At 46.1% G+C, this 23,698-nt stretch overlaps 1 protein-coding gene across 6 annotated transcripts in view; it reads left to right on the plus strand.

Moving 5' to 3' along the window:
* The window catches only part of Map3k4 (mitogen-activated protein kinase kinase kinase 4), a 79,075-nt gene that overhangs the window by 35,539 nt on the left and 19,838 nt on the right, over positions 1-23,698 (plus strand). For 3 of the 6 annotated variants that reach the window (XM_048354404.1, XM_048354402.1, XM_048354407.1), the window contains exons 4-17: positions 3,592-3,834; positions 5,733-5,879; positions 6,466-6,623; positions 9,968-10,084; positions 11,369-11,468; positions 11,571-11,654; positions 13,062-13,319; positions 14,699-14,848; positions 17,118-17,279; positions 18,136-18,269; positions 18,937-19,015; positions 19,658-19,736; positions 21,989-22,085; positions 23,022-23,183. In XM_048354404.1, the coding sequence (XP_048210361.1) occupies positions 3,592-3,834; positions 5,733-5,879; positions 6,466-6,623; positions 9,968-10,084; positions 11,369-11,468; positions 11,571-11,654; positions 13,062-13,319; positions 14,699-14,848; positions 17,118-17,279; positions 18,136-18,269; positions 18,937-19,015; positions 19,658-19,736; positions 21,989-22,085; positions 23,022-23,183 (1,970 nt within the window). The remainder of the gene's footprint in view (positions 1-3,591; positions 3,835-5,732; positions 5,880-6,465; positions 6,624-9,967; positions 10,085-11,368; positions 11,469-11,570; positions 11,655-13,061; positions 13,320-14,698; positions 14,849-17,117; positions 17,280-18,135; positions 18,270-18,936; positions 19,016-19,657; positions 19,737-21,988; positions 22,086-23,021; positions 23,184-23,698) is intronic. The other 3 variants (XM_048354403.1, XM_048354405.1, XM_048354406.1) reach the window with 3 other exon arrangements.

Raw genomic sequence — 23,698 nt, forward strand, 5'->3', positions numbered from 1 at the left:
CAGGGTGCTCCAGCCTAGTCCTGTATCTGCGCTGTTTCAGTCCTAGAAATGGGCCTGTGTCCCAGGAGCTCTGGTTCCTTCTGTGGCAGGGGGTGCTTGGAACCCACATGTTTGACAGGGTGCCATTGCTTCTAGGCTTTCTCACTAATGGAGTTAGAAATACAGGGATGTAGTCTAGGCTGGCCATACACAGGATTCTGTGATTACTTTACCCCCTGCATGTGATGAGCAGATCATACGCTACCTCTACCTCTGCCTCTAGTCCAGCACCACTACCCCTATTTCTAGTTCTTTCTCTTACAATGAGAAGTCTGGTTCCTGTTGTTTTGTTGTTCAGTCTTAGTGTATGTAGTTTGAGAAATGCCAGTCTGTGCTAAGCGTTCTCTGGGAGGAGTGAATGTGAATTCGAGTGCAATGTTGAAGTGCACTGCTTGTCATTTCTAGCCTAACTTGGTGTATTTTCCAAAGTGACTTAGGTCAGTGCCCTTCCCCTTGATGCTTTCTCTGGTCCATCTGTAATGTGGTGAAGCTCTTTTATCTCAGCCAGTATGCTATCCTGGGACCCCTCCCCCGACGTCCTGGTTGATGCTTAAAATTTTGTACTTTGGTATAGTTCTAGGGTTTTCTGCAGTTTAAAATGTTTACTACCCAAGCATTACTTAAGTTAGAGCTCTATATGGTTATTTTGTGTCCATTTTTTGCTTTCTTCATGAAATTTATATATTTGTAGAAGAGGAGAAAGATATTAATGAATATTTTGTAGTATAAAATACTGAAATTATCTCACTTTGCATATTACCACATATAATAGCTCAAATATTAGGAAGTTGTTTTGGTTACTTTCCTAATTGTTTTGAGTTGAGTTAGCAATGACTATGCTATCATATGTTTAGTGACCAATGAAATGTCTTTGGCATTAAACAGTAATTATGCTATGTTTTTGTTTCCTGTGAGCACAAGATACTCTTAATGTGTAGATTGGATAAAGCATGATCACTTAATGAGCCTTCCCATGTGTCTTCCTATCCAGTGGTGGTATTATTTTAACAGTTTACAAACAAAACTGGTTTAGAGAGAGGAGATAACTTTCTCCAAATCACAGTGCTATGGATTGGTAGAGGGGTTAGTCCCAGGATTCTGGGACGTCAGACTTTGTAATATACTAATGGTTTCCAATCCTGTGAGCATTTCTGGATTTCCCTGGGACCTTGAAAGGTTCACATTTTTTGACTGATTTCTTTCACTGGTTCATCTATATTATTCCAAATTCTTTCTGATGATCCAATAAGATTCTGCTGTATGGCTATCCAGCATTTTGTTTATGCATTCACAGATAAAGTATTTTTAAAAATTTAAGTATTTTATGGCCACTTACTTTATTTTTCCTGTACTGGGGATCGGAGCTGTGGCCTTGTGCTGGCTAGCCAGGTGTCCTACCACTTGGGCCATGTGCCTAGACTATGCACAGGTTTTTTGAAATTTTGATTTCAAGTTTAGTTGTGGCTCAGTGGTAAAGCACTTAGCTGACATGTAGCAAGCCCCGAGTTTGATTCCCAACACCACAAGAAAAAAATTATTTTTAGGTATTGGTTTTTAAATTTAACTTTTTTTTTTTTGGCCAGTCCTGGGCCTTGGACTCAAGGCCTGAGCACTGTCCCTGGCTTTTTTTTTGCTCAAGGCTAACACTCTGCCACTTGAGCCACAGCGCCCCTTCTGGCCATTTTCTGTATATGTGGTGCTGGGGAATTGAACCCAGGGCCTCATGTATACGAGGCAAGCGCTCTTGCCACTAGGCCATATTCCCAGCCCCATTCATTCATATTTAAAAACCAACGATTTTACTTCTTATAAAAGTTAAATTTAGGGGCTGGGGATATGGCCTAGTGGCAAGAGCACTTGCCTCCTACACATGAAGCTCTCGGTTCAATTCCCCAGCACCACATATATGGAAAACGGCCAGAAGGGGCGCTGTGGCTCAGGTGGCAGAGTGCTAGCCTTGAGCAGGAAGAAGCCAGGGACAGCGCTCAGGCCCTGAGTCCAAGACCCAGGACTGGCAAAAATAAATAAATAAATAAATAAAAATAAAATAAAACAAAATATGAATGAATGGTGTATTATAAAAATGTTACATGTCTCTGATAGGTGTAATTAATCACTTAAAATTGAAATTTTATCCTTTAATTTTACTAGTGAGCTTTTTGAGGACGTGCAGTTCCGTTTTACTGCAGTAGTCCACGTGGGTGTCTCTCGCCCATCTTTAAGGGGAAGGGACAGGAAGGGAGGTGTTCCAGGTGAGCAGGCCACCTAGGCAGGGGCGGGGCGGGGTCCTGCTCCCAGGGGTTCCGTGTGGAAGGAGGGCCCCCGCGCATTGGCCCTTGTTCGATTGGGCACTCATCAGTTGGTGGATGGGCAGGAGGTGCCTTGATGGCAGCGCAGGAGTGCCAGTCACGCACCCCTGCAGCAGACACTGACGTGAGCACCGAGCGCCGGTGTTGCCAGGAGCTAGCGTTCAGATGGGGATGGGTCCCCTGCACGTTAGGTTTGAGGCTGTCTGTATGGCTCCCAAGTGGACAGGGGAGAACAGTTAAGAACCAGTGACATGACAGGAAGGCCAGCTACCGGTGACATCAGGGAGTCAGGATGGGTGTAGGAGGCGATGTTAAAGAAACATTATGGTTGGGGCTGGGAACATGGCCTAGTGGTAAAGTGCTCACCTTGTATATGTGAAGCCCTGGGTTCAATTCCTCAGCACCGCACACAGAAAAAGCTGGAAGGGGCACTGTGGCTCAAGTGGCAGAGTGCTAGCCTTGAGCGAAAAGAAGCCAAGGGCAGTGCTCAGGCCCTGAGTTTAAGCCCCAGAACTGGCAAAAAAATAAAAACAAAAACAAGAAACATTAAGGCTTCACATTTTGATAACCTCAGCTTTCTCAAAGAATGCAAACCTTGGGGCTGGGGATATGGCCTAGTGGCAAAGAGTGCTCGCCTCATATACATGAAGCCCTGGGTTCGATTCCCCAGCGCCACATATATAGAAAAAGCCAGAAGTGGTGCTGTGGCTCAAGTGGCAGAGTGCTAGCCTTGAGCAAAAAGAAGCCAGGGGCAGTGCTCAGGCCCTGAGTCCAAGGCCCAGGACTGGCAAAAAAAAAAAAAAAAAAGAAAAAAGAATGCAAACCTTGCGGACATGGTTGGTCAAGGTGAAGTTGCCAGAAGAATGGGAGACCAGTGTAATGTTACGGGCACCTGTGTAGGGACTGGAGGGGACTCCGCAAAGGGAGGGCAAGCCACGCTGTGAGGAAGTGAGTGCCTTTGCAGCCCTAGGTGGTGTTAGTTAGCTCACAACCCTGAATGGAACTGAAGTCACTGGTTTGTGTGTGGGCATCAATGGGTTCTTGGGGTGAGCCAGAGGGGGTGCTGTGGCTCAAGTGGCAGAGTGTTGGCCTTGGGTGAAAAGAAGCCAGGGACAGTGCTCAGGCCCTGAGTTCAAGACCCAGGCCTGGCAAAAAACAAAAAACAAAAAAGTAGAATTTTGTAATGTTTTCAGCACCTTGTCCTCTGCATCCCTTTAATCTCTGTTTTGAATTTTTGCTCCAGTTTTCTGAATTTCCAGACCCCATGTGGGGCTCAGATTATGTGCAGTTGTCAAGGACCCCTCCTTCCTCAGAGCAGGAGTGCAGCGCCGTGTCCTGGGACGAGCTGAAGGCCATGGACTTGCCCTCCTTCGAGCCCGCCTTCCTCGTGCTCTGTCGAGTCCTGCTGAACGTCATCCACGAGTGTCTGAAGCTGCGCTTGGAACAGAGGCCTGCCGGAGAGCCGTCGCTCCTGAGCATCAAGCAGGTTCGCCTCACGGGCTCTTCAGACATGGAGCAGTTGTTCTGTTAGGCTACCTGCTCACCACTTTCCTCGTGACTACCTCCCCTCTCCAGTTATTGCAAGGATTGTGAAGTGGAAGTATTTTTAAGCTCCTCTTGTTGATAAGATTATGGTTCAGCCTTTCTAGTACCCACTTCCTTGTTCTAAAAGCATTAACAGTAAAGTGGTGATAGAACCTTCCATAGCCTTTTTCCTCTGGTCCTGGCTTGAGTTTGCTTACCCTGAGCCATGCGTGGAGCCATGTATGTTTCCTTTTTCTGAGTCCTTGATGATTAGAAATGATACTGAGGATGCATCCCAGGGCCTCCCTGGCAGTAGACGAGCCCTCTACCACGAAGCTACGTCCTCAGCCCACGGGATTCATCTTAAAAGAGAAAGTCTACATTCTTCCATTTTTTGCTCTATTTAAGATATTTGCATACAGATGTCTTCAGAGCGTACAGAGGAGATAGTTTGGACTTTTGCTTGCTTAGGCAGTTGTATAGTTTCAGTAGTAAGGACAGTATCTGATTTCCCTGTGAGTTTGAGGTAGAATCTTAAATCAGTGTCTTCCAGGAGCAGCAAAGGAATGGCTGGATGCAGTTGTCTTGGGTTGTGATTGTCTCCACGTATGCTTTGTGGTACCCACAGATTGCCATCTAACCGTAGAAAATAAGAACTTTCGCACCTTGTCTCCCAAACAATATAGATGGGTATGGTTTGGTAGACATATTTCCAGATAGAAATCGAAAGGCTGCCCTACTCTCAAATCACCTCTGGACCAATCAATATATGTTTTCCCATCTTTTTGCTTTGTTTTCTTTCCCTTCCAGCTGAAGTATATATGCTTTTTTTTTTTTTTAATAATTATTATACTTTTTTTTTTTGCCAGTACTGTGACTTGAACTCAGGGCCTGGGCACTGTCTCTGAGCTTCTTTTGCTCATGGCTAGCACTCTACCCCTTGAGCCATAGAACCATTTCTGGATTTTTCTGTTTACTGGGGAATTGAATCGAGGGCTTCATCCATGCTAAGCAAGCACTCAATCACTAAACCACATTCCCAGCCCACTATACTTTTTTTTATTAGCATGCCTTAGTTGTACAAGGAAGTTTCATTATGACATTTCTACATATGCAAATAGTCTTTTGAAGTATTTACTCATTACTCTCCCCCATTCCAGACCTCTTAAAACAATACCAATAGGTTTACTAGCCTTTTTCTCATCATAGGCAAAGCCACAGTTAGAAGTTGGTAAACTATGCCAAGTACTGTAAAGGGTGCCACGTTCTGTGGTATGTAAGCATATTTGAATCCTCATTATATTTTAGGTTAAACTCTAAATTTCTTTAGATTCCCCCCCCTTTTGGCTCTTGTCTTATTTTTCCCTGTAGAATTTGTTCAGTACAAATTTTTTTTTTTTTTTTTTTGGCCAGTCCTGGGCCTTGGACTCAGGGCCTGAGCACTGTCCCTGGCTTCTTCTCGCTCAAGGCTAGCACTCTGCCACTTGAGCCACAGCGCCACTTCTGGCCGTTTTCTGTATATGTGGTGCTGGGGAATCGAACCTATGGCCTCGTGTATCTGAGGCAGGCACTCTTGCCACTAGGCTATATCCCCAGCCCTCAGTACAAATTTTATCTGTAGGAGAATGTGGTTTTTTTTTTTTAAGCAAAGCAGTGTTGCATGTATAATGTTTTCTCTGTGTATCCACTCTGTAATAGTGAATTGGTTTGTTTCATTATTTTGTTCTCAGTTGAGACTGCTAGGATATTTCCTTATAGTCAAGAATGTGGACGCGAGCTCAGGTCTCTTCGAGGGGCTGTATGAGAATCGCCATCCTGGCCAGGCTGTGTGAACAGCAGAACTGTGTCTGTCCCTTGCAGCTGGTGAGAGAGTGCAAAGAGGTGCTGAAGGGCGGCCTCTTGATGAAGCAGTACTACCAGTTCATGCTGCAGGAGGTTCTGGGCGCCCTGGAGAAGATGGACTGCAACATCGACGCCTTTGAAGAGGACCTGCACAAGATGCTGATGGTAAGGGGGGGACCCACATCCCTTGCCTGCGTGTGCCCGGGTGACTGTGGCAGGCTTTGTTTGACCTGGCTCTTTCCACTGGGCCGATTACATTTGGTCTTCTTTTTCCTAAACCCGTATTTGTTTTTTTAAATCCTTAATGATTTCTTAAGTTGGCATTTTTGGCAACTTAACCTAGATCACTGTTAAATTATAGGGTAGTCTGTCCTATGAAAGATTGGCCCAGAAAGAGAATAAAGATCTGTTCCTGTTGCATTTGACCTCCTCGTGGCAGCCATTTTTTGTAATTCTTGGGAGAGGTGGTGGAGGCCTTTCATAGCTCTGGAAATCGAGAAGATGAGCGAGGAACTTCATCTGGTGGGGCTAGTAGCTGCTTTGGCGGCTTCTCCTTCCTGCTGCATGCCCAGGGCCCGGCAAGAGCGCGCTGGGGTGGGACGGGGCAGCCCGCCGTGGCCAGAGGGTGTGCAGGGCGGGAGCCGGCTGCCCAAGGTGAGCCGTGCCTTTCCACGTGGCTTTCGTGTTAGCAGAGGTAGACTTAAGCGCTGGTCAGTTCTCTCAAACATCTCTTACAATTTTGTATTTTAAGGTATATTTTGATTACATGAGAAGCTGGATCCAAATGCTACAGCAATTACCTCAAGCATCCCATAGCTTAAAAAACTTGTTAGAAGAAGAATGGAATTTCACCAAAGAAATAACTCATTATATACGGGGAGGAGAAGCACAGGCTGGAAAACTTTTCTGGTAGGAATCCTTGAGCTTTCCAATACCTGTGGCTTCCCTTGCTCCCTCTCTCCTCTCCCTCTAGTCGGTCACGGATTTTCTTTGTGTTTGAATGCTTACACAGAAACAGTGTCACTCCTGTCTGTTACGTGCCTCCTTGGGGACATCGGAGTGTTCAGGGAGGTGCATGCATTCAGTGGGAGGGTGCTGATGACGGATCCTGGTGGGTTGAGGCCCAGGGTGCTGCCACTCATCTTCCCAGTGTGTGTCCCCCCCAAAAAAAAGTTACCTACCCACACATCTTGAATTTGACAAGTACTGCTTCCCAGTTCAGAGTGAATCCTCTTGCTTTTGTTTCATTGATTTTAATGAAAGGAGGGGAACCAAAGTCCTCTAAGAATAGAGTAGATCTGTGAGTTTCAGTTTGGATGGAAACATTCAGATCTACAAGCATGTATTTTCGCACTGATGGTGTTTGGTTTTGTCTTTTGTTTTTTTGCCAGTCCTGGGCCTTGGACTCAGGGCCTGAGCACTGTCCCTGGCTTCTTTTTGCTCAAGGCTAGCACTCTGCCGCTTGAGCCACAGTGCCACTTCTGGCTGTTTTCTTTATATGTGGTGCTGAGGAATCGAACCCAGGGCTTCATGTATACGAGGCAAGCACTCTACCACTAGGCCATATTCCCAGCTCCATCACTGATGGTGTTTGGATGTGATCCAGTTACAACATAACATCTCTTTGCACACTGGTTTACATATGGAAAAAGAGTAGAACTGGACCCAAGGACAGCCTTGACGAGGGAGCGCAGTCCGCTTGTTTGCGGAAACGAGCACGTTTCTCCCGTCAGGCGCAGACTGTTGAGTTCTGTTGCGGACGCTCCAGCCTGGCTTGCACGGAGTCAGGGTGAGGTGAACTTGGTGCTCTCCTGTGCCCTGGACCCTGGTCTAGGTGTGGACTTCCTCTGCTCCTCTGCTCAGCTGCTTTATTTCTTCTGATTCCTTTTGATGAGGTGTGTGTGCGTTATAGCCCAGAGGTTCCTCCCCCCTTTCCCTCCTTTCCTTCCTGACCTGCTCTGAGACTGCAGCTCCCACTCAGCTTTTCTGCACAACTGGCCCACCTTGGCATTTCAGAGTCTTTTTTCTTTTTTTATTGGTCAGTTGTGGAGCTTGAATTCAGGGCCTTCTCACGGTCCCTGAGCTTTATTGCACAAAGCTAGCACTCTACCCCTTTAAGCCACAGCTCCGCTTTCTAGTAGTTAATGGGAGATAAGAATCACATGGATTTTCCTGCCCAGGCTGGCTTTGAACTACAATCCTCCAATCTCAGCCTCAGCGTGAAGCACCGGCACCGCCCTTCCTTCCTGGATCTCCAGTTCTGACATGAGACCTTCCCTTTCAGTGAGCAGTGCGCGTGCGCTGGGCTCCTGACTCTGTTCTCAGGCGGTGGCCTCCATGCTGACGCCTCACTCGCCTAGTCGGCCTCGTGGCCTTGGCCTTTGCCATCGTCATCTCTCCTCCCTTCGTTCCCCACAGTTCTGCCTTGCCTATAAGTCCTTCTGTGCATGTTCTGTGTCCAGACTGCTTTGTTGAACAAAAATGGTGAAAGGTTCCTGGTAGTAAGTTTTACTGGGGATCATGTCGTGTAGTTTTACTGAAGCTTCTCTTTCTTTGGTCAGCGTCTTTATGTTTTGCTTTTCCTTCCCATTCTCCGGGCTTTTCTGCTGCCCCGCTGAGCACTGCTCTCTCCGCCGCTCTGGTCCTGGACGCATCCTGTCTGCTGGGGGCAGCAGCAGCAGGTTCTCCCTACGCCGCTCCCGCTGGAGTCGGCCCCCACTCCTTCCCCAGCACACACTGCTGCTGAGGCCCGCTCCAGAGTTGGGGCTCTGCCGACTCCCCGCCTTTTCTGGTTGTCATTAGTGCGCAGTGCTCAGCACCTTCCTGTCATTGATTCTCAGCCCCAGTACTTGTGAGGTGGTATATCAGAGCCCTTCTCAGGACATGGAGAGGCCTAAACAGTGGTCCCTAACGCTGGCCACAGGCTGGCTCCTTTCCGTGTGTGTCCTCACCCTCCTGCGCCGCGCTTACTGTCCAGCCCAGCGCCTCCCTCTGGCCCCTCTGGGCACGGTCCTGCCTCAGCCTTTGCACGTGGGAGCCCTCCACAGTGGACTCATTTCCCCACTGCCGTCAGCTCTTTATCCGCCATAGCTTGTTTAATATCGAAGTTCCTACCCACAAGTGTTTCTTAGGTTCTGCACCACATAGCACTGAGGAAAGTTCTGAAGAACTATATATTTTCTTTCCCTTGCTTCCTCTCCCTATACCTTTCTCCCTGCTTTCACACTCGTAGCTCTCCCATCAAAGGCCCCCGTTTGCTTTTGGTCCCGTGGGCCTCTTTTTGTAGCATAAACACCCTCTGCTCCTTACAGGTCTGACCATGTCTCTTGCTTGACATTCCTTCTTCCCGTTCTCCGTGGCCTTTCCTTCCCCTTCCTCATTTCCTTCCTTGCCTCCTGCTCTCCCTGTCTGCATGCAGCATTTGTCAGCAAGGCCCCCTGCAGGTCTCTGGACACAAATGGCTTTTCCTTCTGCTGGGGTTGATCTTTCCTCGGAAAACAGCCCTGTCCCTTACTGTCTTCATGCCTGAGATCGGTTATGTGTCACCTGCTCTTTACTAGGTCAGAAGTGCATTTCCTTGAACTTGAGCTCGGTGAACTGGTACTGACTTTTTACTACAGTTATTTAGATTTTTTAATAGGCTTGGCTATTTTAAACTGGTATTTTGGTTGTTTATTCAGTGAGAAGAACTATGCAGAGTATTTCGTGTTTATCATCTATAAAACCTTATTTTGTGAGAAAAACAATTGCATTTACTGACTTTGCTTTCCAATCATTAGAAGCCTTTTATTTTTATGCTTCCTTACTAGTATGTATCAATTATATGAAGGGGCTTTATTGTGATAAGATCACCCGCTCTTTCTTACCCCCTTTTCCTCCTTTTCTTCCCCCACAACTTTTAGTAGGCCTCATTGTACTATTTCCATCCATCCATCCATTTGTATTTCAATCACATTCACCCATCACTCATGCTTATTTGAGACATTTTGTGCCATTTTGAACATTTAAGGAAATAATATTTATGTAGTAAGCATGCAGCCACCAAAAATACAATTTAAGATTGTAATGAAAGACTGTGGTAGTAGAACAAGAATAGGAATATGTTATATTATAGTGTCCCACTTTTTCACATCAATCATTAATTTTTTAATGCTCAGTGTGTTAGATTTTTGAACTGGGCTGTTAAGGGCTGAACTGTTTCAGGTCCTGGGCAGTCTTCCTTCTGTTTTATTTTTGTTACTTTGTTTCCCTAGTGACATTGCAGGGATGTTGCTGAAGTCTACAGGAAGCTTTCTGGAATTTGGCCTGCAGGAGAGCTGTGCTGAGTTCTGGAGCAGTGCTGATGACAGCAGTGCTTCCGATGAAATAAGGTGGGCTCTGCTTGGTGGGGTCTGGAGAGGGGAAGGAACCCAGAGACTGGTCATGGCTGCCTTGTCTACGCATGATCTATGTGAAATTGTCTCTGAAAGTGAACTCAGGTTTTATTCACAAAATAAATCAGTGCATTCAAAGGAAGGGGTGAAAATGAATATAATTAACTAAACCTTCACCTTTATTTTCTGGAATGTCTACATCGTCACTGCTACCTTTTAATGACATTGGATACATTTTTGTTTTTAAGCCTGGGTTATTCCTTCTTTTAAACTCTATACATAAGTATATGAAACCACGTTTTCTCATCTGTTGAATTTCCTCCAGTTCTGTACGGACTTTGGTGTATATTGAGGTCACATAGCTATTTTGTAGCCATATAGTGATAATATATGACTCAATCTTAGCATGTGCTCAGATAAAACTTATTTCTCCAAAGCTACAGTGTTTGTTTTTTGTCACCATCCAGAGTTTGATATAAAACACATTTTGAGTCTAGAACACCTCGGATGTCCTTATGCTGAGGTTAAAGAAAAAATTTCCACCTGGGAAATCAGTGAATAGCTGAGAAATGGAATTCATCCATTTGTAGGGCTTGTAGTTTTGAGATCTAAGATTGTAGCTCCAATATGAACATGAGAATTTGCAAATTAGGATGGTGAGTTAGAACGTGGCCTGTAAGATGCTCCAATTGTTTGCTGAAAGAATCCAGGAAGAGCTTTCTTTATCCCGTAGTGTGCTGGCCTGGCTTGTCACAGCTGCTGTGGCAGCAAGCTTCGTGGTTAGAATGTCAATTCAGGAATAGAGCACACCAGCCACACCGACAGCTTGGTGCCTGGAAGCTAGTTACACAGCACTTACCATGTGGTGTGTATTTATGTGCATGTAAAATATATAACATCATATATATATACACTACATATATATTACACACACACACACACACCCCTTTTTTAATCAGATCCTGGACTGGCTGTCAACGACTGAGTGCATTCAAGGGGAACAAGCAATTACTGAAAATGTACTCGGAATACCCAAAGCTTCTTCCTTACAGGAAGGGATGTCTAAAGATGTTCAGTTTTCTAGAGATTCCACCATCAGGCTTTATTAGAGTTGGTGTTACATTCATGACACGCTGAGTTCATGTTCAGTGACCACTCACTCCATAGAAAGCACCCAGCCTTTCCTGGTTACTGTGATTGGGACTGGGAGCCTCTTGCGGCTCACTGCTCCTTTGCCGGCGGAACCGTGGCATGCACTGATAGGCTTCAATCTGCTGGCAGGAGGTCCGTCATAGAGATCAGCCGGGCCCTCAAGGAGCTCTTCCATGAAGCCAGGGAAAGAGCCTCGAAAGCACTGGGATTTGCGAAAATGCTGAGAAAGGTCAGTTTTCACACCTGGTTAGGGATCGTTTTTGTTCAGTTTCTTTTGTACTTCTTAGGAAGCTAACTAACCCTTAAGAGATTTCTTTGTCACTCCTTCTAGGACCTGGAAATCGCTGCAGAATTTGTACTCTCCGCCCCTGTGGGAGACTTCCTGGATGTTCTGAAAGCAAAACAGTATGTTAAGGTAGACATTGAGATTATGCTTGACATTGTTTTGTTACCTTTCCTGTTTTTTTTTTTTTTTGGCCAGTCCTGGGCCTTGGACTCAGGGCCTGAGCACTGTCCCTGGCTTCTTCCCGCTCAAGGCTAGCACTCTGCCACTTGAGCCACAGCGCCGCTTCTGGCCGTTTTCTATATATGTGGTGCTGGGGAATCGAACCTAGGGCCTCGTGTATCCGAGGCAGGCACTCTTGCCACTAGGCTATATCCCCAGCCCACCTTTCCTGTTTTATTCTAAAACTTTTTCAAAAAGATCCAATGGCTTTGGAGACCATACATTAACTTCATCTGTGGGGTTAATTTCTGTAATTTCTTTGTGAAATAATTCAAAAATAAACCTCCTCGTACTTATTAACTTACCTTAAAGGACTTAGATAATCAAATTATTTTAAATAATGACTGTATTTTTCACTAGATTTCTAAAGCAACTTAATAGTTTTATATTACTCTTTGATGCCAGCATCCTATAGTTAGTATTTTATTTATCTATTTATTTTGGTGGTACTGGGGTTTGAACTCCAGGCCTTGAACTTGCTTAGCTTGCTTGACCATACCTCCAGCCTTGCTTTTTGCTGATTATTTTAGAGATGGAAGCTCATGGGCTTCAAACCCTGACCCTCCAGATCTCAGCTTCTTGAGTAACTAGGATTATAGGCATAAGCTGCTAGTAACTGGCTTAGAATTGCTTTTGAGCTCCCATTTCACTCCTCTTCAGTTGTTTGAGATTTGTCACTTTTGAATCTGCTTGTGACGTTGTCACTGGAAAATTTCTGCCAAGCCAGAGTGGAGTGCGCTAGGGTTGAATGTGCGCACTGCGTCTAGCAGTGGTTGAAATGACTGCTCGGTGGCTTTCTGTGCCACCGGCCCCTTGGGTCCTCAGATAACTTTAGCAGCCCCACAGGTGGACTAGCACTGACTGGAGGGGCTTCAGGCTCATCCTCTTAGCCCCCCACCCCCACCCCAGACTAGCTTCTTTGTTGTTTAAAGTGAGCAGGGAGGTGTCCCGTGGCCAGAAAGACTCTTCTGGGTCTCCTCAGCTCTCTCCTTCCCTCTTCCGCAGACACACTAAGCTGCTTGCGGTTTCCCTCACTGTTCAGAGTATTGCCTTTCCCACGTCCTCTTTCTTAAATCTGTTTGTCATTTTCTGCTCCTCTTTCCTTTTCCCCGAGCACTATCCATTTCAGGCTGGCTTTGAACTTGGTGTGTGTAACACAGGTGGTTCTCAGCTCCTGAGTCTCCCACCTCAGCCTCCTGCTTGCCGGGATCAGAGGGGCGGGTAGCCCACTTTGCTCAGCAAGTTTGTTTTGTAGGTGACATTTCTGTACGTACAGTGTTCCTTAGTGTAAGAGTGGGTGGATTGTTTGTTTTCCAGGTACAGGTTCCCGGATTAGAAAACTTGCCCGTGTTTGTTCCAGACGCCCTGGCGGAGGAGAAGGGCATTGTTTTACAGTTACTCAATGCTGCCGCAGGGAAGGGCTGCTCCAAGGATCCCGACGATGTGCTCCTTGACGCCCATCTGCTGCTCACCAAACCTGGGGACCCAGCGGATGGGAGCTGGGGCTCATGGGACACTCCGCCCGTCAAAATCGTGCCTCCGGTGGAGACTGTCGACACACTGAAGAGCATGCAGGTCGGTGCTCCCGCCCCCGCTCCTCAGAACCCCCTCAGGAAAGGTGAATTGCTAGCAACTCGAATGTATACACTTCCCAGAAATATGCCTCAGTGTTTCATGAGGTAATTTGCAGCATAATTTATACTCAAACATTCCATTAAGTTCTGTTAGTTATGTTAAATTACACCGGAGTATTTGGAGTCACCTATGTTGTTGTTTTGATGTCTTTCCCCAGCTTAATCCTGCACTGGGGTTTAGCGACCTGTGATGTACAGGGAACCATCTCACTAATGCAATTGGTGGTTCCAGAAATCCTCATTTCCTGGGTGCTCTGTTTGCCGGCTGTTAGTTTTCACTTTTGTAGTACGGGCCTACCTACCAAACAGAGATCCCAGACAGCCTCTAAAGGACCCGTCTCGGATTACCTGTGGGCATCTTAGCAACAGTGAGGGCAAACGCTCACACGAATCTGGAGCTTAGCCTGACTGGAGTCGATCATGCTAGGCATCGTCTCCTTCACCTCACAAACAAGTTCTTCCTCTTGCTTTCTCTACCTGCGTGAACTATGCCCCACCCACTCATGTGACAACTAGAGTACATGCAACCTGTCAGCCTGTTTACCACTCGTCCTGACAGTGGGAAGCCTGTTCAGCAAGTGTTCCCTGGGACACCACCATAGCCATAGTGTCACTGTCCCTCTCCTGAAGGGTGGCAGTTTCTTACCATTTGTTTCCCTGCTTCAAGCCTCACCTTTCCCTGTCCTGTTCTACACATGTTTTTTACTCTTAAGGATGATCAACATCACACACAGATCAAAATTCTATAGTGGCTGTCTCTTAAAGAATGAAAGACAGGGCTGGGAATATGGCCTAGTGTCCTGGGTTCGATTCCTCAGCACCATTTATATATATATATATAAAGCTGGAAGTGGCGCGGTGGCTCAAGTGGCAGAGTGCTAGCCTTGAGCAAAAAGAAGCCAGGGATAGTGCTCAGGCCCTGAGTTCAAGCCCCAGGACTGGCAACAAAACAAACAAACAAGAATAAAAGATGCAGCCTCCATAATGATTTATGCCAGGCCTCTGATCTGATCTTATTTGTAATCCTGTTTCTCCTGTCTTTGTGTGGGGCTCTAACCACATGCAGCTCACTCTCACTGGGCATGGGGGTGTGAGGGTATTTCAAAGCTACCATGTCTGCCCAGGCCCTTGGGGTTCTTCTCTGCTTTGCTGAGGAACCAGGATGTTGGTGACCATTGCAGCTCTAGGGAAGCTTTGCTTGCCCGTGGCTATTCGAGCAGCTGTTGGCTGGTAGCTGAGGGTGGCTGCCTTGTACTGGGGTTGCACTGATGTGGGAAGCAGTCACTAACTTGCTTTTATACTATTTGGTTTTCTTCCCAGGTGGAGAATTTTCTTCTAGTTGTTATGCAGTCCACTCACCTCACAAGTCAGAGGAAAGCCTTCCAGCAGTCCACCGAGGGGCTGATGGCTCTGCGCCACGAGCAGACATCCAGTCAGCCAGTCATTGCCAAAGCGCTGCAGCAGCTCAAGGTACCCTACCGTCCCCTCTGCCGTAGCGGATGGCCTTGCCTTTGGGAAGAGCACCGTGTGGTGTGGTGTCAGGCGAGGATCGTGACTCTAAAGCGACCCTCCTGTTACTTCTCTTGATGTAGTACACTCAGATATCTACACTGAGAAATTCTTGGATCTTCCCTGCATCTAGGTCTTTAGAATCGGAAGCCATAGAAAATCGAGCAGTTAGGTAACTTTATAGTAGTTACATTGCTAGTTACTAGTGATAAGGGATTGGAACTTAGGTCTCTTCCCTCCTAATGCAGATCTATTTCTCCGTTAGCCTTTATTGGGGGTTTTCCATATCAGTTGCTTCATTTAACTAATGATTCAGCCAAATTAACCATAATGGTTAAAATCAATCATAGATAGGGGCAAAGACCTTATAAGTTTATGATAAGCCAAAGCCTTGCGTTCTTTCTCCTTTGTTTTTTTTTTTTTTTTCGGTTTTCCACATTCTGTTTTCTGTCCATTTATCAGTCCTGCTCTCCTCTGTACTTCTCTATAGGCCACCAGCTCTTTCTTCTTAGTCACATTGATTTTTTTTTTTTTTTGGGCCAGTCCTGGGGCTTGGACTCAGGGCCTGAGCACTGTCCCTGGCTTCTTTTTGCTCAAGGCTAGCACTCTGCCACTTGAGCCACAGCGCCACTTCTGGCCATTTTCTGTATATGTGGTGCTGGGGAATTGAACCCAGGGCCTCATGTATACGAGGCAAGCACTCTTGCCACTAGGCTATATCCCCAGCCCCGTCACATTGATTTTTTTGGGGGGGCGGCGGGGGTTGCTGTACTAGGGTTTGAAGTCACAGCTTCACACCTGTTAGACAGGTACACTTACTGTGGAGTCATAGTACTAGTCTGGTTTTTGCTGGTTACTTTTGAGGCTGCTTCCTACTCGGCTATGCTTCTGGGCACAATTGCCGTGGTTAGCTTTCCATCATAACTGGCATCACAGGCATGTGCCACCATGTCTTTTTGTTGAGAATGGTCTTAAAAACTTTCTGCCAAGGCTGGCCACAAACTGCTATCCCTCTCAGTCTCGCTAGGATTACACATGTGAGTCACCAACGCCCAGCTCAAAGAGTGACTCTTAAAAGAGCAGCAGGCCCCAGAAGTTTACGTCATTTGATAAACATTTGTTTTTCTTCTCTCCATCTGACGTCTTATTTATCTATATGTCTCTTACAGATTATAATCCTAACCCAACACCACAACAAAAGACTACCTTTTTATTTTAGTTTTAGCCAGTGTATTCTTGAGAATACAAAAGTTTTAAGATATTCATTGAATTTAGGGAGATGGTAGACCTGAGGACAGAGTGGTCCCACTGACGTGTACAGGGAAGGGAGAGGGCAGAGCCTTGAGTCTCCCAGTAGCATCTGGGAGTTATACCATATCAGCCTGGGAGGACGGCAGAACATGTGGGTTGAGAAGCAGCTGACAAAAGGACCTTAGTGCCTATGGATCACAGCCACGGTCTGCTCACTAAATAGGCCTCCTATTCTGCTTTAGCTGGACCTTCATGTATTTAGTGGAAAGTAACAGGTGACGTGACTACTGAATTAGGGTGAGCATAAGTGTTTGTGGAGTTCTATCAGATTTCATTTTCTACTCCTCCAGGAGTTATGAAAGGCTTTGGAAGGACATTATATAATGATATTTAGGGCAGTAGCCTGATGCTTATATCAGTTCATACGTACTCATGTTTAAAGGAAGATGGAAAGAGAGACCAAACCTGAACTGTTGTGTGTGGTATTGCTTAGAGAGGAAATAAAAGCTTGAGTGAAGGCCAGATTTCTCAGCCTCGGTGCTATTGATACCTGAGGCCAGTAATTCCTTGTTGTGGGGTGTGACCTATGCAGTGTAGGCTATTTGGCAGTGTCTCAGGCCTCTACCCACCAGATGGTGGTACCTTCTACATCCTCAGTTTTGATAACTGGGAGTAACTCTAGATGCTGCCGTAATATTTGTGGTGATTGGTACACAGAAGTACTGAAGACACCAACATCTATTCAAGAGCAGAGTGTAGTTGGGCATGATTGTTTTAAATGGATTTTGTCGGTTTTGCATTCTATAAGATACTAATGTGCCTACTATAAAAGACAACGAAAATAACCCAGTCCCCTCTGTATTGTCATTCTTGACAACTGATAGGTATTGCAGGGACTACAGTGTTTGAATGGAATCTTCCTTTACCATGTTGTGTAATTTGCCTCCTTTTGGATTGGTTGTGGTTTTGACCTCTTCAGAACGATGCGCTGGAGCTCTGCAACAGAATAAGCCATGCCATTGACCGCGTGGACCGCATGTTCACATGGGAGTTTGATGCGGAAGTAGATGAATCCGAATCTGTCACTCTGCAGCAGTACCACCGGGAAGCCATGATTCAGGGCTACAACTTTGGGTTTGAAGTAGGTACAAAATGAGGAAAACAGCAGCATAGTTTAGCTAGCTTTGTAACATACAGAAAGTATCATGAATCTTTTACAGCAAGTTCAATATTAATTACAGTCATGGCCTAGTTAAGAATGTCATCTCGGGCTGGGGATATAGCCTAGTGGCAAGAGTGCCTGCCTCGGATACACGAGGCCCTAGGTTCGATTCCCCAGCACCACATATACAGAAAACGGCCAGAAGCGGCGCTGTGGCTCAAGTGGCAGAGTGCTAGCCTTGAGCGGGAAGAAGCCAGGGACAGTGCTCAGGCCCTGAGTCCAAGCCCCAGGACTGGCCAAAAAAAAAAAAAAGAATGTCATCTCTACTACCAGTGGATATCCGAACATTTGTTTTCTTTCAAACTACCACTTGCTCAGATTTTATTTTGATCTTTACGTTTAAAGCTTTTTGTAAAATATTTTTAAGGGGCTGGGAATATGGCCTAGTGGCAAGAGTGCTTGCCTCATATACATGAAGCCCTGGGTTCGATTCCTCAGCACCACATATATAGAAAAGGCCAGAGGTGGCGCTGTGGCTCAAGTGGTAGAGTGCTATCCTTGAGCAAAAGGAATCCAGGAACAGTGCTCAGGCCCTGAGTCCAAGCCCCAGGACTGGCCAAAAAAAACCAAAACAAACAAACAAACAAAAATATACCATAAAGGCACATTCTTAATATAAACTTCTCAGTAACACAAAAAACTGGATTTTGAGACATCTTATACTATTGAGAATATATTAGAAAATGACATTTTAGGTAAACATGGCATTATAGTGTGTAGGTATGACTATAATAATTTGCTTCTTAGTTTTAATGTATATGAAATCTTCTTATAGTACCATAAAGAAGTCGTTCGTTTGATGTCTGGGGAATTTAGACAGAAGATAGGAGACAAATACATCAGCTTTGCTCGGAAGTGGATGAATTACGTCCTGACCAAGTGTGAGAGCGGGAGAGGAACAAGACCCAGGTAACAGCCCCGCGTCGTCTCTTCTGCGCGCTACACGTGGGCTCGGGGATATCTTGATCCTGTCAGGCAAATGGGATTTCTGAACGAACCATTTGAAGATGGAGTCTTGTGAACTCCTACCCAGGCTGGCTTTGAACTGTGATCTTCTGGATCTCAGCCTCCTCAGAGGCCAGGATTACAGGCGTGAGCCCCGGTGCCTGGCTTCATCAGGACTTCATTGTGGGGGCCAGTACCGGATTGCACTTCACGCCTTTACTCTTAGGCCCGGGGCTGCTTCCACTTCTAATGATGAGATTTTTTTTTAATATAAAAATATATAAACAGAAAAATCCCATAACTTGTAGAAAACTTAAGAAATCTATTTCACATTCTCTGGGCAAATCTCCCACTAGTCTTTCTTCTTTCCTCATGAAATTTAAGCTTCCTACTTAGTGTGAATTTCAGATGGGCATCCCTCTCTCCTGTTGGCTTCAAAATAAATAGTTTTAAAAAAATGCTATTTTGTCCTTTGCCAAAAGGCCTCACTGTAAACGTACTCATCCCAGGCATTGATGTACAGGCAGGAGAAATGTCTTTTCTCCCGGCCGGTAGCTTTTCAGCCGGTTTCGGTCTGTGGCAGCGCTTTCCTGGCCGCGTTGTGATTCCCGCACACTTTCTTCTGTGGCAGGTGGGCCACCCAAGGCTTTGATTTCCTACAAGCTATCGAGCCTGCCTTCATCTCAGCGCTACCGGAGGATGACTTCTTGGTATGGATACTTCACATTTTCTCATAAAGAAACAAAAGAGTAATGCATTTTATATGTAGTGATGCTTTTAAACGCCGTCTCTGTACTCCCAGTGACGGGGACAAGTTAAAGCATGCTTTGTGGCACAGCAAGGCCTTCCGTGCTCTTTGTCTCTGTAGCAGTGATGTTTCATTGAGTCACTGTCAAAGTGTTTGTAAGCCACGGCACATCTGAGATGCGTTGGACTAATGATTAGCTTAAGGGTTAGCTTTCTCTCCTGTCATCACCGAGGAGCATAACGTTTGTATCACTGTATCACTGCTATAGCGCCAAAAAATTCCATCAGAGCCACAAGATGCTGAAAATGTGGAGTCATTTTATTCTCCCAGTTGTAGCAGTTATTACACTAAAGGTCCTTTGCTTATGCATATCACTAGACTGCTCATTTGCTTTACTTTATTAAATGTGTAACTCCGTGTGTAATATTTTAAATTATGCACAATTTGTGTTTATGTTTATTCTTATGTTTTATTTTAAATTAACGTTGAACACTATTTTCTCAAGACATATTCTCTGAAATACACTGAAGGCCTAATTGGTGCTGCTTATGCAGTTAAAGGTGGACTTTTTTCTCATCTCCCTCCCCTTTCCTTTGGCGGCTAGAGCTTGCAAGCCTTGATGAATGAGTGCATTGGCCACGTCATTGGCAAACCTCACAGTCCCGTTACAGGTTTGTACCTTGGTAAGACATTTCTCCTGCCGCGTGCTGGTTTCCATGAGCAAACCATCTCAGCATTACTGTCAGTTGTAATGACATGAGACAAGATAGTGACGGTGACAAGGCAGGTATGAGAGAACTCCACAGCCATCCTTCATGGTAGCCAGTAAGGTTGAACGACCTCATTTTCCCTTACACCATTGCTGCATTCTACTCTTCCCGTTAACATCTTTGTGGGTGGGGAGGAGAGCCTGGAGAAAGGTACCTTAGGAGCCCTGCTCTGCTAGTGGGTCAGTGCCTCTTCTTCCATGGCTCTTGCCTTGGTTTTTTCCATCTTTTCCTACATTTCTATTTCTGTATTTTGTATTTTGTATTTTGTATTTTTGTATTTTATCTTGAAAAGACCAAGTTATGTAGTCAAATTTTCAACTACACTTAGTGTACAGTCTTACTGTGTATGGTGAAATGTTAGAATGTTAAGAAAACATTGTGTCTTTTGTCATTCTTGATATAGTCTGTAAATAAAGCTATGCTAACATGTAAAAATAACACCCAAAAATGAAAATCCAGAACAAAGAATTTATAAATAGTACATTTGCTGAACTCAATCAGTATTTCTAGAAGGGTACTTGCTAGCCTCAGAAAATAGTATAAAAACAGGTTTTAAGTATTGGGGTTTTTTTTTTTTTTTTTTTTTTTGGCCAGTCCTGGGCCTTGGACTCAGGGCCTGAGCACTGTCCCTGGCTTCTTCCCGCTCAAGGCTAGCACTCTGCCACTTGAGCCACAGCGCCGCTTCTGGCCGTTTTCTGTATATGTGGTGCTGGGGAATCGAACCTAGAGCCTCGTGTATCCGAGGCAGGCACTCTTGCCACTAGGCTATATCCCCAGCCTGGGTTTTTTTTTTTTTTAACCTTTAAAAATTCATTCAGTTTATACAAACATTGGTTCTCCCAAGTCTGCTATGAAAAGGAAAGTTTTTGTTTGTAAAACTGTTTGAATGTTTATAGAAAACTCTAACGGGCTTAAGCCCATTATCATAAATAGAATTTGGTTTTCTGATGAGTAAAACACTTTGAAATATTTTACTATTTATAGAATAGTTATAAGAAAACTATAACAAGCATAGAGGATATCCACTAAGAAAAATTTCAGTGTACAACAAGTAATCACCAAAGATGAAATATTGTTTAGTCCCATAACCCAAAGGTCACCAGATATCTCAATTTGAGGTCCCCCAGGACGCCTGTCACCTAAAATGCTGCTGGCCCAGTTACGCTGCAGCACCTTCTGTGTGTCCAAGTGGTTCTTTGTCCCCTCAGCCACCCAGGGTGGCTCATTTCATGCCTTGGAGTTTCCCTGGTGCATCCAGTGTGAGGCTTGAGGGTTTAATAGAGTAACAAATCTCTAGTGTCCCCCACATAGGAGGAGCTAAGTTTTGTGTCCTTTCCTAAAAGAGATGTTCAACAGGTAACCACACACGTATGTATAGGGCCACTTACCATATAAAATAGCAATATCTATTTGTTTTTTGCCAGTCCTGGAGCTTGAACTCAGGGCCTGAGCACTGTCCCTAGCTTCTTTTTGCTCAAGGCTAGCACTCTACCACTTGAGCCACAGTGCTGCTTCTGGCTTTTTCTGTATATATGGTGCTAAGAAATTGAACCCAGGGCTTCATGTATATGAGGCGAGCACTTTACCACTAGGCCATATTCCCAGCCCGAAATGTCTGCTTTTTGAAGTGCCAGCATTTCTTAGGCTGTAGATGACATAAAGAATTCCTTGCTAAGAAAGTGCTAGGTAAGCTACATTTTCATCGTGTCATTTGTTCAGCACACGTTGGGATTTATTCGGATGTTTTTGAGGCAGGTTGGTAGCTCATGCCTATAATCCTAAACTGTTTAGAATCTAATCTGAGGATCATGGTTTGAAGCCAGCTTGGGGTCTTTACGTGACCAGCAAGAAGTTGGAACCAGAGGCAAGGCTCAGATGAGTCAGAAAACTGAGCGAGAGCTCAAGGCTGGTAGTTCAAGCCTCAGTAATGGCACGCATACACACACACACACACACACGTGCGCGTTTTGGGTGGAGAAAAACTTGAGTACAGCTTCTGGATTTGTTGTCACTATTTGTAGAAGGAATTGCTTTTCTGCACATCTGAAGTGTCTTCTTTTGCTGTCTGGCGAGTCCAGTGGCATTCTGTTGACATTTCCACGCGGGGTGTGGCGTTTTGCATTTCCCTCTTTAACAAGCTGTGTCTGTGGCCGCTTTCTCCGCAGCTATTCATCGGAACAGCCCTCGTCCTGTGAAGGTGCCTCGATGCCATAGCGACCCTCCCAACCCGCATCTCATCATCCCCACTCCAGAGGGGCTCAGGTACTTGGCGCGCCTCCAGCCATTCGCTTCTTGGCTCTCTGCATGCACGCTCTGTTCTTGGGACACCTGGGGGCTTGCTCTGCCGCTCAGTGTTTTTTCAGTCTTCTTGTTCATTGCATTTTAAAGATCATAAAGACACTACAGTGCCTTGGCGGCAAAAGAAGACGACATGCACGTTTAAAACAGATCCATATCTTTTAAAATAACTTCTCAGCTTCCGTATAACCTATAAGCTACTGTATGCTTTCTGGCTTTGGAGTAAATCGCTCCTTTTCCTTCTCTTAAATTGCCTTGGGAAAACAGTTTTCCATGTCCACAGTAAGTGTTTGCAGCACAGCACGGCGCATCCTTAGGAGTGGAGGAAGCTGCAGGGCGCTTCTAGCCTCCCCCCAGGAGCACGTGCAGTCGAGAGAGCGCGTAGCCCTGGCGTGCGCCCCTGGGATGCGCTGGCCGGCCTGCATCTGGGAGGCCACGCCCTGTACCCCACCTATCGTTTTGGCAAGCTCATTTTATTTGACAGGACTTGTTAGGGAAGAACTGCAGTTCTTTTTTTTTTTTTGGGGGGCCAGTCCTGGGCCTTGGACTCAGGGCCTGAGCACTGTCCCTGGCTTCTTCCCGCTCAAGGCTAGCACTCTTCCTCCTGAGCCACAGCGCCCCTTCTGGCCGTTTTCCATATATGTGGTGCTGGGGAATCGAACCCAGGGCCTCATGTGTAGGAGGCAAGCACTCTTGCCACTGGGCCATATTCCCAGCCCCGAACTATACAGTTCTTGAAACTAAAGTTCTTCTTCACGCCCAGAATTTCACACAGCGGCTTGCATTTTATAGTTTTCAATAGTTTCCACTTCCACGCCATGTTTTATTTTTAGTTGAAACCATGTGCAAGTCCATCTCCCTCTCTCACTTGCCTTCCTGAAGCTGTTCTTCTCGCCTTAGCACTCGCGTGCCTTCCGATGCTCGGAGCCACGGCAGCCCTGCTGCTGCTGCCGCTGCTGCCGCCGCCGCCGCCTCTGCCACCACAAGCACCGCCAGCCGCCCTGGCCCCTGTGGTGGCGACCCCGTGCTGCCCAAACCCATCAGCGGTGCCCCTGATACCAGGTAGCCGCACTCCACCAGCACCACGCCACCCTCGTGTGCCCTCTGCGGGGTCCCCCGGGGGTCCCGCGGGGAGCGGGCTTCCTCCCAGAGCTCGCCACAGCCCCTGGCTCTGCACCAGTGGACCCTGAGCTACAGCCATCGCCAGCCATGGCTCCAGGGAGGGAGAGCGGAGGAAGGGCTGGGAAGCGCCGCCTCACGCAGCCTGTTGATGTCAGTTAGCTGAGGATTCATTTGTCTATTTTCTAATTCCCAAATTGTAACTTTTTATTAGAATGGTTATGCAGAAGTGGCAAAATGAGTTCTTGAGGTTTTGAGTATTATTTAGCAAAATAGATGATTATTAGACAGCTAGCAGACATTGGCAACCTCCAGCAGAGTTTTTTTTTTGGCCAGTCCTGGGCCTTGGACTCAGGGCCCGAGCACCGTCCCTGGCTTCTTCCCACTCAAGGCTAGCACTCTGCCACTTGAGCCACAGCGCCGCTTCTGGCCGTTTTCTGTATATGTGGTGCTGGGGA

The sequence above is a fragment of the Perognathus longimembris genome, chromosome 9, assembly GCF_023159225.1.
Source record: "Perognathus longimembris pacificus isolate PPM17 chromosome 9, ASM2315922v1, whole genome shotgun sequence".
Taxonomy (NCBI): domain Eukaryota; kingdom Metazoa; phylum Chordata; class Mammalia; order Rodentia; family Heteromyidae; genus Perognathus; species Perognathus longimembris.